The sequence below is a fragment of the Schistocerca serialis genome, chromosome 5 (genome assembly GCF_023864345.2).
Source record: "Schistocerca serialis cubense isolate TAMUIC-IGC-003099 chromosome 5, iqSchSeri2.2, whole genome shotgun sequence".
Lineage (NCBI taxonomy): Eukaryota > Metazoa > Arthropoda > Insecta > Orthoptera > Acrididae > Schistocerca > Schistocerca serialis.
In genome coordinates, this window is record NC_064642.1 from 385148797 (window position 1) to 385162497 (window position 13701).

The following is a 13701-nucleotide window of genomic DNA, read 5'->3' on the forward strand; positions in this document are numbered from 1 at the left end:
AGAAACATGGAGTTATTACAGGATTGAAAGTGAAGCAACTCTTTACTGAGAATCAGGACCAAAGGGAATTACCACATTATAAGCTGAAGGATAATACGTTGTTCTCTGGATGGAACATACTTTCTGATACATGGTGCATATATACACGAGCTAATAGTCAAGATGTACTAATCTGGTACACACATCATGCATGAGGAGATTTTGGTATTTCAAAATGTGCAAGGAAAGTTGCTTTATACTGTTATTTTACTACCATTCTGAGGCATATTCAACAAATGTTACAGAACTGTCTAATTTGCCAGAAGGCTAAACCTACGAGTACATGTTGTGGAATGGAATTACAGCCAATAATACCTATGAAATCATTACATATTGTCTCTACTGATCTATATGGATCATTACCTTTGGCTATAGAAGGTGTAAGGAGCTGGTAGGTTTACACAACACTTTTCATAATACGTCAAGTTGTATGTTGTAAAGTCCTCAGCTGCAGCTCCAATCATTAAAAGAAAGCTATATGATTACATATCAACTGTGGAAAAGCCTATCGACAGGTTGTTAGACAATACTTCTAATTTCATAATCAATAAATGGAAGCAGTTTTTCAATGAACAACAGATTAAGTGGATCTTACTATATAAATTTCACCCGGAAGCCAACCCAATTGAGGGTTTTCCATAAATTTCACAGATTCACTTAAGCGAGCAAAGTGGGTTGAATGTCTTGGAGTACTTGAAATAATCATGAATAAGCTTCCTCTTTATTTGACTTCTGATTTGATATATAAGATCAAAGAGAAAATGAATGGTTAGAGCCTGTTCCTCGTCTGCCCATAGATGAAGTTACCTGGGAGGAAACGCTTTCCCCATGCGGGCATTACTGAATCATGCTGTTTGTGAGTTCTTTATACATAAGTTTGTGGATAACAATGAAGATAAGAAGAACTGAATTTTGGTTATATAAGAAAAAAGGTGTTTGAGACCTTTTTTAATCACTTTACAAAAATAATTTAGTAATAATAGATTAGGTGGAATTTTAACTTAATATATGAATTTTTTAAACTATAAAACCTAATTAACACTAGTAGATATAAAATTAGGAGTGGGTTCTGAATGGTTGGCAACAGAATTGGGTGAAACAAAAGTTTTACCACTCTTTAGCCTGAAATAAAAAGCTTATATTTCTAGTGACCCACATAGATTCCACACACGAAATCTGGACACAGTGTTGTAAGGTGTGCCACAGAAGTTGGCAGTTGCTAGAAGCATCAGACGCTGTCACTCGAAGATGCGTCTGCTGCCGTAACGCTATGCACTCTACCAGCAAGCTGATAGCTTATAGAATTGGGCCCAGCCAGCCTCACCCTCAGTCATATACTGAAATTGACTAAGATTATTGGACTAGTAACATGCCACTCCATAGCAAGTACCTCTTTTTTTAAAGAAAAAAAAAAAAATTATTTCTAGATGTATTAATGTGTTGTGGCCATCGCTGTCTGTGTGTTTTTGTGGTTAGAATATTATTAGCGTTCAAAATTTTATAACATATAAAACAGCTAATGAACAGAAAAAGTAAATAAGTGGCATTGATCATGGCTTATAAAAAAGGGAAAAGATAAGCAAAAACCATTCTAAAACATAATAAATAATCAAAACATAGAATATGTACATATATGTACATGGGTAAATGTATAATAACAATATTTTTTAATATCTGGGATGTATTTTGCATGAATCTTGAACATGCGAGAAGTAACATGGTCCAATATAGTTGCTGGCCTGGTGAAACAGTAATTCACATACCTAAATGTATGACTGACAAATGCAAGAGGATGAGCAATTTTTAGAGGGACGATATACTATGCTATCTTTGAACAACATAAGGTGCTACTTAATTTCGGTCCCAATCTTTTATTTGATAGAAATTGTCAAAACACGAGATGAAATGTGACGCTAAACTTTTTTGGGAAACTGTGCTTTAAATGACAATATTATTCTGAAGATGAAGGACAAAAAAGGAGTTTGAACTGGGGTTATCGTATTTATATTGTTATAGCATGATGTGTCTACAAAAAGGAAAGTAATATGCGACCTTTGACATTATGTAGTTAAACTCTTTTTGTGACAAATATGCCTCTTTTGTTTTTCATTCTGACAACAATCAATTGTAAGTTTACCTCAGTTATAGATGTGGTAATATCAAAATAATAATGATGAATTTAACTGGATGTTGACTATCATTTCATAGTGAAATCTGAATCTTAAACATAATTTCATTTATTGAGAAGTGAAAAGTAATTTGGACGGCAGTTCATAGATGTGGTCTGGTACCGTGGCGAAGCCGTCCTGTGGTATAACATAGCAAACGTGTTTGTAATCTATCCTTAACATAAAGTACCTACATCTTACTGCATAGTAAGTCCAATATCTGAGAAGTGAAATCAATTTTTCATTGACATAATCATATAACTTTCAGATCATATATGTTTCAGGCCATTATCATTCTGCTACATAACTTGGTAAATGGTGGTCAATCATTTACTTCTCTATTTGGAAAGAAATAGGCTGATTCTAAATTTCGTGATGCAGTGCCACAATTAGATTGGTGGCAACAAATCTAACACACCATTAGCAAAGCTTATAAAAATCGCTGTTGTACTATCTTGATGCTGATCACCTTTGTGATTTGCCTTTGCCTGAGCTGCAGTTAATGAGAATGTAAAAGAATAATATTTTAGTAGGAAAAGGCAGGATGACAGATGTTATCTTCTTAACAAAGAGACAGGGAATTTCGTGCAACTATTTATGAGAACGGCTCAAAATTTTATACCAAATGATATCAATGTTGCTCCCAATGAGAAAGTGTGTTACAAGAATGACATTTATGTGCCTGATCGCTGGGTGGAACCAGTGCCAAAAGCTGTGAACAATAAAATATATTAGATGGTTTTTATTTTTATTTATTTATTTATTGTTCCGTGGAACCACGTTAAGGAGAAGTCTCCATGGTCATGGAACGAGTCAATACACGAAATTATAACACGATTGTAGAAAAAGATAAAATGAAATATAAGAAACATATTCAGTTGTAGATTGTAGAAACAGATAAAATGAAATATAAGAAACATATTCAGCTGACACGTCGTTAGTTTAAATAAAGAAAATCAAGAATGTAACACTGGAATTTGCTTAATTTTTTAGCTCTTCCAGGAGCTCCTCGACAGAATAGAAGGAGTGAGCCATGAGGAAACTCTTCAGTTTAGACTTAAAAGCGTTTGGCCTATTGCTAATATTTTTGAGTTCTTGTGGTAGCTTACTGAAAATGGGTGCAGCAGAATACTGCACTCCTTTCTGCACAAGAGTCAAAGAAGTGCATTCCACATGCAGATTTGATTTCTGCCTAGTATTAACTGAGTGAAAGCTGCTAACTCTTGGGAATAAGCTAATATTGCTAACAACAAACGACATTAAAGAAAATATATACTGTGAGGGCAATGTCAAAATTCCCAGACTATTGAATAGGGGTCGACAAGAGGTTTTCGAACTTACACCACACATAGCTCGAACAGCCTGTTTTTGAGCCAAAAATACCCTTTTTGAATCAGAAGAATTACCCCAAAAAATAATACCATATGACATAAGCGTATGAAAATATGCGAAGTAGACTACTTTTCATGTTGAAATGTCACTTATTTCAGATACTGTTCTAATTGTAAATAAAGTGGCATTTAGTTTCTGAACAAGATCCTGAACATGGGCTTTCCACAACAGCTTACTATCTATCCGTACGCCTAGGAACTTGAACTGTTCCGTCTCGCTTATAACATGCCCATTCTGTCTGATTAAAATACCAGTTCTTGTTGAATTGTGAGTTAGAAACTGTAAAAACTGAGTCTTACTGTGATTTAGCATCAAATTATTTTCCACAAGCCACGAACTTATTTCATGAACTACATTATTTGATAATGTTTCAATATTACACACAAGATCCTTCACTACCAAGCTGGTGTCATCAGCAAACAGAAATATTTTTGAATCACCTGTAATACTAGAAGGCATATCATTTGTATAAATAAGAAACAGCAGTGGCCCCAGCACCGATCCTTGGGGAACGCCCCATTTAACAGTGCCCCATTGGGACTGAACATCATTACCACTCTCAATATTGTGGAGAATTACCTTCTGCTTTCTGTTCTTAAAGTAAGAGGTGAACCAATTGTAAGCTACTCCCCTTACTCCATAATGTTCCAACTTCTGCAGTAATATTTTGTGGTCAACACAGTAAAAAGTCTTCGTTAAATCAAGGAAAACACCTAACGTTCGCAACCTTTTATTTAATCCGTCCAAAACCTCACAGAGAAAAGAGACTATAGCATTTTCAGTTGTTAAGCCATTTCTAAAACCAAACTGTACATTTGACAGCAAATTATGTGAATTTAAATACTGCAGTAACCTTGTATATACAACCCTCTCGATAACTTTAGCAAACACCGATGGCATAGAAATAGGTCTATAATTATCAACATTATCCCTGTCTCCCTTTTTATAAAGTGGCTTCACTACCGAGTACTTTAATTGGTCAGGAAATCGACCACTCCTAAAGGAAAAGTTACAGATATGACTAAGTACTGGGCTAACATACATGGAACAATACTTCAGTATTCTGCTAGATACCCCGTCATATCCATGAGAGTTCTTGGTCTTTAGTGATTTAATTATTAACTCAATCTCCTTCTTGTCAGTATCATGGAGGAGCATTTCAGGTAACAGTCTCGGAACACTTTTTTCTAAGAGCACTATATGATTCCCTGTTGGGACTAGGTTTCTATTTAGTTCACCTGCTATATTCAGAAAGTGATTATTAAATACTGTACATATATGCGACTTATCAGTAACACGGACATTCCCACTACGCACTGATTCTATATCATCGACCTGTCCCCGCAGACCAGCCACTTCCTTTACGACTCACCATATGGTTTTAATTTTATCCTGAGACTTAGCTATTCTATCTGCATACCACATACTTTTTGCCTTCCTAATAACATTTTTAAGCACCTTACAATACTGTTTGTAATGGGTTACTGCATTTAGATTGTGACTGTTTCTAACGTTTTGATATAATTGCCACTTTGTTCTACAAGATATTCTTATACCTTTAGTCAGCCACCCAGGCTGCCTGTTTGTGCTAGTACCCTGTTTTGAACATTCTAATGGAAAACAACTTTCAAAGAGCACGAGAAAAGTCTTGAGGAAAGCATTATATTTATCGTCTATTGTATCAGCGCTATAAACATCTTGCCACTCTTGTTCCTTGTTAAGGTTTGCAAAAGTCTCTACAGCAACTGGATCAGCTTTCCTAAAAAGTTGGTAACTATATTTAACATGTGTTGCAGCACAAAAATCTTTTAGACTTAAAATTTGTGCATCATGATCTGAAAGGCCATTCATCATTTTGCTAACAGAATGCCCTTCTAGTAATGACGAATGAACAAAAATATTGTCTATGGTTGTTCTACTGTTCCCTTGCACTCTCGTTGGAAAGAATACGGTTTGCATAAGATTATATGAATTAAGGAGGTCTACCAGCATCCTTTTCCTTGCACAATCACTTATACAATTTATATTGAAGTCACCACATATAACTAACTTTTTGTATTTCCTATAAAGTGAACCAAGAACCTCCTCTAGCTTTAGCAAAAATGTTGTGAAATCGGAGTCTGGGGATCTATAAATAACAACAGTAAGAAGTTTAGCTCCACTAAATTTAACCACACCTGCACAACATTCAAACACCTTTTCAGTGCAGTACTTTGAAACATCAATTGACTCAAATGGGATACCGTTTTTCACATACATGGCTACTCCCCCACACCGCAAAGAGCTCCAAGAAAAGCTGCCAGCCAACCTGTATCCTGGTAAAGGAAGCCTCTGAATTATCTCCTTATTTAAGAAGTGTTCAGATATACCAATAATTTCAGAGTCAAGAATACAAATTAATGATTGTGTCACTTGTTAAGTCAATTAAAGAACTTGCCGTTCACATAGAAAGGGCTTCTGATGGACAAAAATAAATAAATAAAGAGGCTGCAAATGCACAGGCTTAACGTAAAATGTATCTGTCCAATAGTAATGAAATTCAAATACTCCGTGATTGACATTAAAGGTTAGAGAAATGTGGACTTTGCAAGATTACCATTGCGCTGGAGCCTATGACCATTCTGAAGCAAAAATAACAGATACACAGAAAGTCCTTCAAAAATCTTCCTTACATATCCCACACCTTGTATTTCAATCTAACATTAGAGCATGGAATTAATGAAGAACATGTGAAATACACTACTGAAAATGATGATGACTAAACCAGCAGCTCAAGTGCTGGCAGTGAAGTAAATTGTATGGTTTAATCAATGTTTTGGTATGTTACCAATTTAAAGCATGTCCTTGAAAAATTCTAGCAATGAAAATAGATAACATGTACATAGTCTGATTTTCCTCAAATTCTAACTGCTCTTCAATTTGGGTCAGAACCTTTTTCTGAAAAAGTAACCAAAAGAGGGAACTTTCATCATAACCGAATCTTTCTTATAAGGATATTCTCAGACATAAAATAAAACAATGTTTTGATGTGTGCTACTTGCATTATTTAAAGTAAAAAAATGATAACACATAAATGCATTTTCTCGAAAATGAGAATATGTATGCCTCATTTTTTTTACTCAAGCATCCATTTACACTTGCTGAAGAGTATTATGAAGATTCCTTGTATGATATTTGTAATACAACATGCATAACAAACAGAAGTCACATGGAACATTGTAAAAGTTAATTAGTTTACAGAGTGTTCTGACTAAACATAACAATCATTGGGAAGTTCTCACTTTCGAAGGATGCAATGGCAGAGCTGGAAGCAGTTCTGCAACAAGAGTTTATAACAATAGTAGCCCTACTAAGTTAAATGTGTGGTGAGATATAAGAAAGCTCTGAATTGATTGGGAACTGAACTGCTGATACTTATAATGATTCCTGTATTTACAAGAGTCAGATGAATAGATAACAAAAGCACAATGTATGCCTGAGGCCCAGTACTCTAAATGGGAGCACTCCCCTGAGACCCAGCTGTTCCCACAGAGCAATTATTTCATGAGTGCACTTTTTTTTTAAAGCTCATCATTTACTTACAGCACTTCCTTATTCAGTGCTATGAATGTAAACTTTAATCACTTGTTAAAAACAGGGGAGTGCAGAAATTCTTTTAACTATTGAAATGATCATATTATCTGTAAAAATTTAATAAAAAATAAAAAATTATAGTCTAATTAAAATAACTTGTCAGTTTGCATTTGTCACGTATCACCATGGTGTTGCCAGAACAGCTGTCACCTGTCCTTCAGCTAAGGCAGTCAGATAGACATGCGGCTGACCTCTGCATCAAATGCTGTGGATTAATCTAATGTTGGAAGACAACACAAGCTTGGTTGTGGCACAATGGCAACACTGAACAGTTCAGGCATGACTCTACACAAGTTTTTGCTGGAAGAACTCTGTTCAACAACAAACAAATGACTACAGTTTTTGACTGGTATGTCTCTCGTCAAACAAGAATTCATTTACGATTATGTTTTGGAAACTTACCATTTCTTACATTGGAATTCTAGGAGATTTGTGCAAACAGCTGATGTCTTCTAATTCAATATTCTGGCTTACGAGTTGTTCATCGTCATATTAACTCCCTAAATAAAGAAGGAGAGGATGAAGAGAAGTTCTTGAAATGGGGTACCCTCTTTCAAATGCATTATCAATTTGATAATCAGAAGCCTCTCTACAATGTTATTCAATCTCTATATTGGGCACACAGTAAAAGAAACAAAAAAATTTGGAGTAGCAATTAAAATCCATGGAGACCAAATAAAACTTTGAGGTTTTCTGATGACATTGTAATTCTGTCAGCGACAGCAGAAGCCTGGAAGAGCAGCTGAACGGAATGGACAGTGTCTTTGTCTTGAAAGGAGGATATAAGATGAACATCAACAAAAGCAAAATAAGGATAATGGAATGCAGTAGAATTAAATCAGGCAATGCTGAGGGAATTAGTTTAAGAAACCAGACACTTAAAGTTGTAAATGAGTTTTGCTATTTGGGAAGAAAAATAACTGATGACTGTTGAAATAGGGAGGATACAAAATGTAGGCTGGCAATGGCAAGGAAAGTGTTTCTGAAGACGGGAAATTTGTTAATATGGAATACAGATTTAAATGTCAGGAAGTCTTTTCTGCAAGTATTTGTATGGAGTGTAGTCATGTATGGAAGTGAAACATGGACAATAAACAGTGTAGACAAGAAGAGAATAGAAGCTTTCGAAATGTGGTGCTACAGAAGAATGCTGAAGATTAGATGGGTAGATCACATAACTAAAGAGGAGGTACTGAATAGGAAAAGAGGAATCTGTGGCACAACTTGACCAGAAAAAGGGATCGGTTGGCAGGACATGTTCTGAGGCATCAAGGGATCAACAATTTGGAGGGAAGTGTGGAGGGTAAAACTCATAGAAGGAGACCCAGAGATGAATACACTAAGTAGATTCAGAAGGACGTAGGTTGCAGTAGTTACTCAGAAATAAGAGGCTTGTACAGGACAGAGTAGCATGGAGAGCTGCTCAAACCAGTATCTGGATTGAATACCACAACAACAATCAGAAGAAATGTGTGTGAGCAACATGACGATTTCCTTTTTTTTATGTTTTATTTCATTCACTTTTCTTTGGTGACACAACAATTCCCAAAATACCATGCCCTAAGCTGACTATGCTAATGAAAAGTGGACTCAGTTGTCTACTCTACTGCTGTGAATAGTCAGAGTAAGCATTAAATATTGACTATGTTAATGAAAAGTGGACTCAGTTGTCTACTCTACTGCTGTGAATAGTCAGAGTAAGCATTAAATATAACAGTTTTGATGGTTTTTCCAACCATCATAAGAGAGTGTGGAGAGAGTACATCATCACAATGACTTCAGTTAAACAGAGTGCAAGAATTTATCCTTCAGTTGTATTAACATGTAAGAAGCCAGTAAGGAGCATCCAGTAAGAACATACTGACAGATCAAGAAAGTGAGAGGGTGAACCAAATATATATGTGAACTCATTCCGTATTTATTCCACATAAGTCTGCCCTATGTAAAGTCATAAATGAGCTGTGGTCAACATAAAATTTATTTGTAATAACTAGAAATTACACAAATCATCTTTGTGCCAAATGATTAAGCAACAAATGTCTGATGGCAGAGTACAATTTTATGCATAATGACATTCACTCTTAGTCAACACAGAACTAAACGCTTCAGTTTTAACAATAATCTTTATACAAAACTTTATGTTGTGCTCTGGCATAAATCAAAATTAGTATAATAAATACTTACTGCATTGCATCAACAAGACAATCAAAGGCAGCACAGTTGCTGTCATAGTTGAGAACAACCCAAAATTTGCTTGGTGACAAAGCATCAGAAACAACAACTTGAAATGTAAAACCAGGCATTGCGTTGGGAAGCTTCTGGCATGGAACTTCTTCATGAGCCAAGAGAGCACCTGGAGGGTAATAGGCTGTGAGTATGGTGTCCAGGTCATCCTCAGCACCCTAAAAATATTTTACATAGTGCAACTGTGATTTTCAATTCCATATTACTTTTTCTTAATCTTAGATAATACTAGTTAGAACTGACAAAAAAGTAATGAGCATTCCTACTCAAAAAGAAAGTGGTAGACTCATTGTGTAACAAGTGTTCTAACAGAAAGGATAAACGTATCTGTGTGGCAGGTACAGGGCACACAGACACTGTCACTGAATATTGTGTACTTTCTTTAAAGATAAAAGATCTGAATCCATAGTGACTTTACTATATCGTGATAATAACCACAGTTTCTCCAATTACAACTGAGTATCCTTCATAACTTTAAATATCCTACTTGATGAAACATGTATTCTTTCTGTAAGATTCTGAAACTGTGGCAAGAATTTATCCAGTGAAACTAGAAATTACAAATTCCAATACTACAATTTGCACATGATAACAAATCAATGTATCTAAAAGACGTATTCAGTTGCTCTTCATTTGATCACAATGATTCTGACTGTACTATTAACTGATCTAATTTCTACTCCTGATTATTGTTAGGATACTGGACTGTACGAAGGCTTGGTACAGCTTCAGCAGTGTAGGACGGGCAGCACCCCAGTCAGTGCGGCCCAGGCTTCGGATAATATTAAGGTGCTGCCAGCACTTGTCCTTAAGCTGACGAAGATGGGGAAGCCAAGTTAAGCGGGCATCGAAGACCAGTCCCAAAAAGCGGCAAGTCTCCACTACATCTAGTAGTTGGTCATCAAGGTAAAGTTCTGAATGAGGATGGATGGTACGATGACAACAGAAGTGCATGACCCAAATTTTTGCAGCCAAAAACTGAAAGCTGTGAGACAGGGCCCACGACTGTGCCTCCGTATAGCTCGCTGCAGATGGCATTCAGCCGCAACAATAGAAGAGGAGCAGAAGGAAACACAAAAATTGTTAGCATAAAGGAGGGGAGATACTGACGATCCTACTGCTAATGCAAGACCATTGACGGCAATTAAAAAGAGTGGGACACTAAGGACAGATCCCTGTGGGACCCCATTGGGGTGCAATGTGGGAAGCACTGGCGTGAAATCTGAAAGTGCCAAGCGACAAAAAGTTCTGTATAAAAATCGGGAGCAGGCCCTGGAGACCCGTCTCATGCTGAGTTGCGAGGATGTGGTGTTGCCAAGTGGTATTGTAGGCCTTCGTCAGGTCGAAAAGATGGCAATAAAGTGTTGTCACTGGGAAAAGGCCGATCGAATGGCAGACTCCAAGTCCACCATGTTGTTGATGGGGGGAGTGTCCTTGACAAAAACCATCCTGGGATGGAGCCAGAAGGAGTCAAAACAACCCTTGGCTCACCATACATTTGGGCAGCTTGCACAGAATGTTGGCGAGGCTAATAGGACAATTGCAATCAACATCTAGTGGGTTGTTCTAGGCTTAAGCACTGGAATGATGATACTTTCCCGCCATTAAGATGGGAATTCTCCATAGCTCCAGATGAGGTTGAAGATGGCAAGGAGGCGGCGTTGGGAATCCGTTGACAGATGTTTCAGCATTTGTGAATGGATGTGGTCTGGGCCAGGGGATGTGTCACGACCATCGGCCAGGACACAGAGAAATTCCCACTCACTGAAGGGTGCATTATAAGGATCAGTGTGGCATGGTGTAGAAGATAGGTGTTGTCATTCCACCCTCTGTTTGAGGAGTAGAAAGCTAGGATGGTATTTCTCAGACACAGACATGCGAGCATAATGCTGAGCAAGACACTCTGCAATTACGTCTGGATTGGCAGATACAGCTCCATTTGTGGAAATTCTAGGTGCACCTGCAAGTCGTAAAATTGGCAGAGCTTGGTCCAAACCTGGGAGGAGGAGGTTCATGTTCCAATGGTGGAGACACAGCGTTCCCAACACTCCTGCTTCCTTTGTTTGATGAGGAGGTGAACCTGGGCTCAGAGCCATTTGAAGACAATAAGGTTCTCCAGGGAGGGGTGGCAGTTAAGACATTGGACGTCCTGCTTACGGTCTCTAATGGTCACAGTGATTTCTGACCACCAAGGCAGTGACTTCTGCTGGGGGCAAACAGAGGAACAAGGGATTGCTGATTCAGCTACAGCAACAATGGTATTAGTGACGATGTGGATCACATCATTGATGGTGAAATGTAATGCATACTAAACATTTGTGGTGGTGGTGGTGTGTTGGGGCTTATGGGCGCTCAACATCGAGGTCATCAGCGCCCTGACACACATTAAAAGGAACGAATGTGGACAGACCTAAGAAAACTAAAGCACACACTCAAAGAAAGCAGGAAAAGAAGGAAAATGCTACATAAGAAAGTAAAACCTAAGGAAAGGGGAAACATAGCAACAAGAATGTCACAGGAAATTGTTATTGGCTGGCCACTTACATAAAATATGGGTGAGCTAGTCACACAGTGAGAAAATTAAAATCCTCTCCCTAAAATCTTTGTAAAAACATTTGACAGGGCACAGAACTTTAAAACTTTAACCACATTTGTCCGAGTGTTGCCTAAAAGAGATGGCAGGTCCGCTGGCAAGTCAGCCGCGACCCGCTGGTCAGAAAATAAAACGCAGTCCAATAAAACGTGGCGCACAGTGACCTGGATGCCGCAAGCACCACACATTGGAGGGTCCTCTCGCCGGAGCAGGAAGCCATGCGTCATAGGGCTGTGGCCTATTCGAAGCTGAGTGAGGAGAACCTCGTCCCGTCGATGGGGCTGAAAGGAAGTACACCACACACGCGTTGTGGGCTTGACTATACGGAGCTTATTGTCAGTCACTTCCAGCCACTCATCCTCCCACCGACGCATGACCCGTGAGCTCAACAGCAAGGTGAGTGCGTGCAAGGGGATAGCACACTGAGATACTTGTGGGGCAAGACACGCCTCCTTGGCTGCGAGATCTGCCCTTTCATTCCCAGCAATGCCAACATGCCCCGGAACCCAGCAGAAAGCTACAATCTTCCCCAGTCGCTGTAGTCGGAGGAGGGCATCCTGGATGGTCTGGACAATTTTGTCTGCCGGATACAAACGTTGCAATGAGTGAAGGGCACTGAGTGAATCGGAACAGACAAGAAATTTAGGAGAGGAAGAATGTCTCATGTGCTCCAGTGCCCGCAAGATCGCAAACAATTCTGCATCAAAGACAGTAAAAGTCTGAGGCAGTCGGACCTTGAGGACACGATATGGAAAAACAACTGAGCAACCAACAGAATCCCCTTGTTTCAACCCATCCGTAAAAACAGCTACATAGTTGTGGTGCTCAGATAAAATGGCAGAAAATGCTGCATTAAAAACAATGGCAGGAGTGCAACCTCTCTTGTACTGCAATAAATCTAAAATCACTCCGGGCCTCTTCAGTAACCAGGGTGGCAGGCGGTTAAAACCTTGGATTTGGGGTTGTACAGACTCCACACTGAGGGACTCTAGTACACGTTGCACACGGATCCCAAACGGCAATGTAGCCCGGGGACGGCGGGAAAAAAGGCGGTCCAGAGGTGGATGGGCAACAAGATGGTGAGCAGGCGATCTGGGAGCTGCAAGAAACTTACAAGCCTGGTGCACCAGCAGGAGCTGCCGCCGGATGGTAAGTGGCGGTTCGCCAGACTCAGCACAGAGGCTGGGTACAGGACTGGTCCGATAAGCACCTGTGGCCAGTCGGATCCCAGCATGGTGAACAGCGTCAAGGATCCGCAAATAAGATGGCCTCGCTGACCCATATACTGTGCACCCATAGTCCAGCCGTGAACGGACAAAAGCTCCATAAAACTGAAGGAGACGCACCCTGACCGCGCCCCAAGATCTGTGGCTGAGGCACTTGAGGATGTTCAGTGCCTTCAGCGTTCTGGCTTTCAAGTCACGTAGGTGTGGCAGCCATGACAACCTGGAGTCAAAAATTAGGCCCAAAAACCGCACTGTGTCTCTAAAATGTAGGACAGTATCCCCCATATGCAAGGCAGGCAAAGTAAAAAGACGACAAGAATGGTTAAAATGAACACAAACACACTATCGGCAGAAAACCGAAAACCCGTCTTTGCAGCCCACTCCTCTAACCGCCGCACTGTTAGCT

At 39.0% G+C, this 13701-nt stretch overlaps 1 protein-coding gene across 1 annotated transcript in view; it reads right to left on the reverse strand.

Moving 5' to 3' along the window:
* LOC126481276 (uncharacterized) overlaps positions 1–13701 on the reverse strand; it is a 147129-nt gene that overhangs the window by 42709 nt on the left and 90719 nt on the right. Inside the window, exon 9 of the mRNA XM_050104908.1 lies at positions 9417–9634. Coding sequence (XP_049960865.1) covers positions 9417–9634 — 218 coding nt within the window. The remainder of the gene's footprint in view (positions 1–9416; positions 9635–13701) is intronic.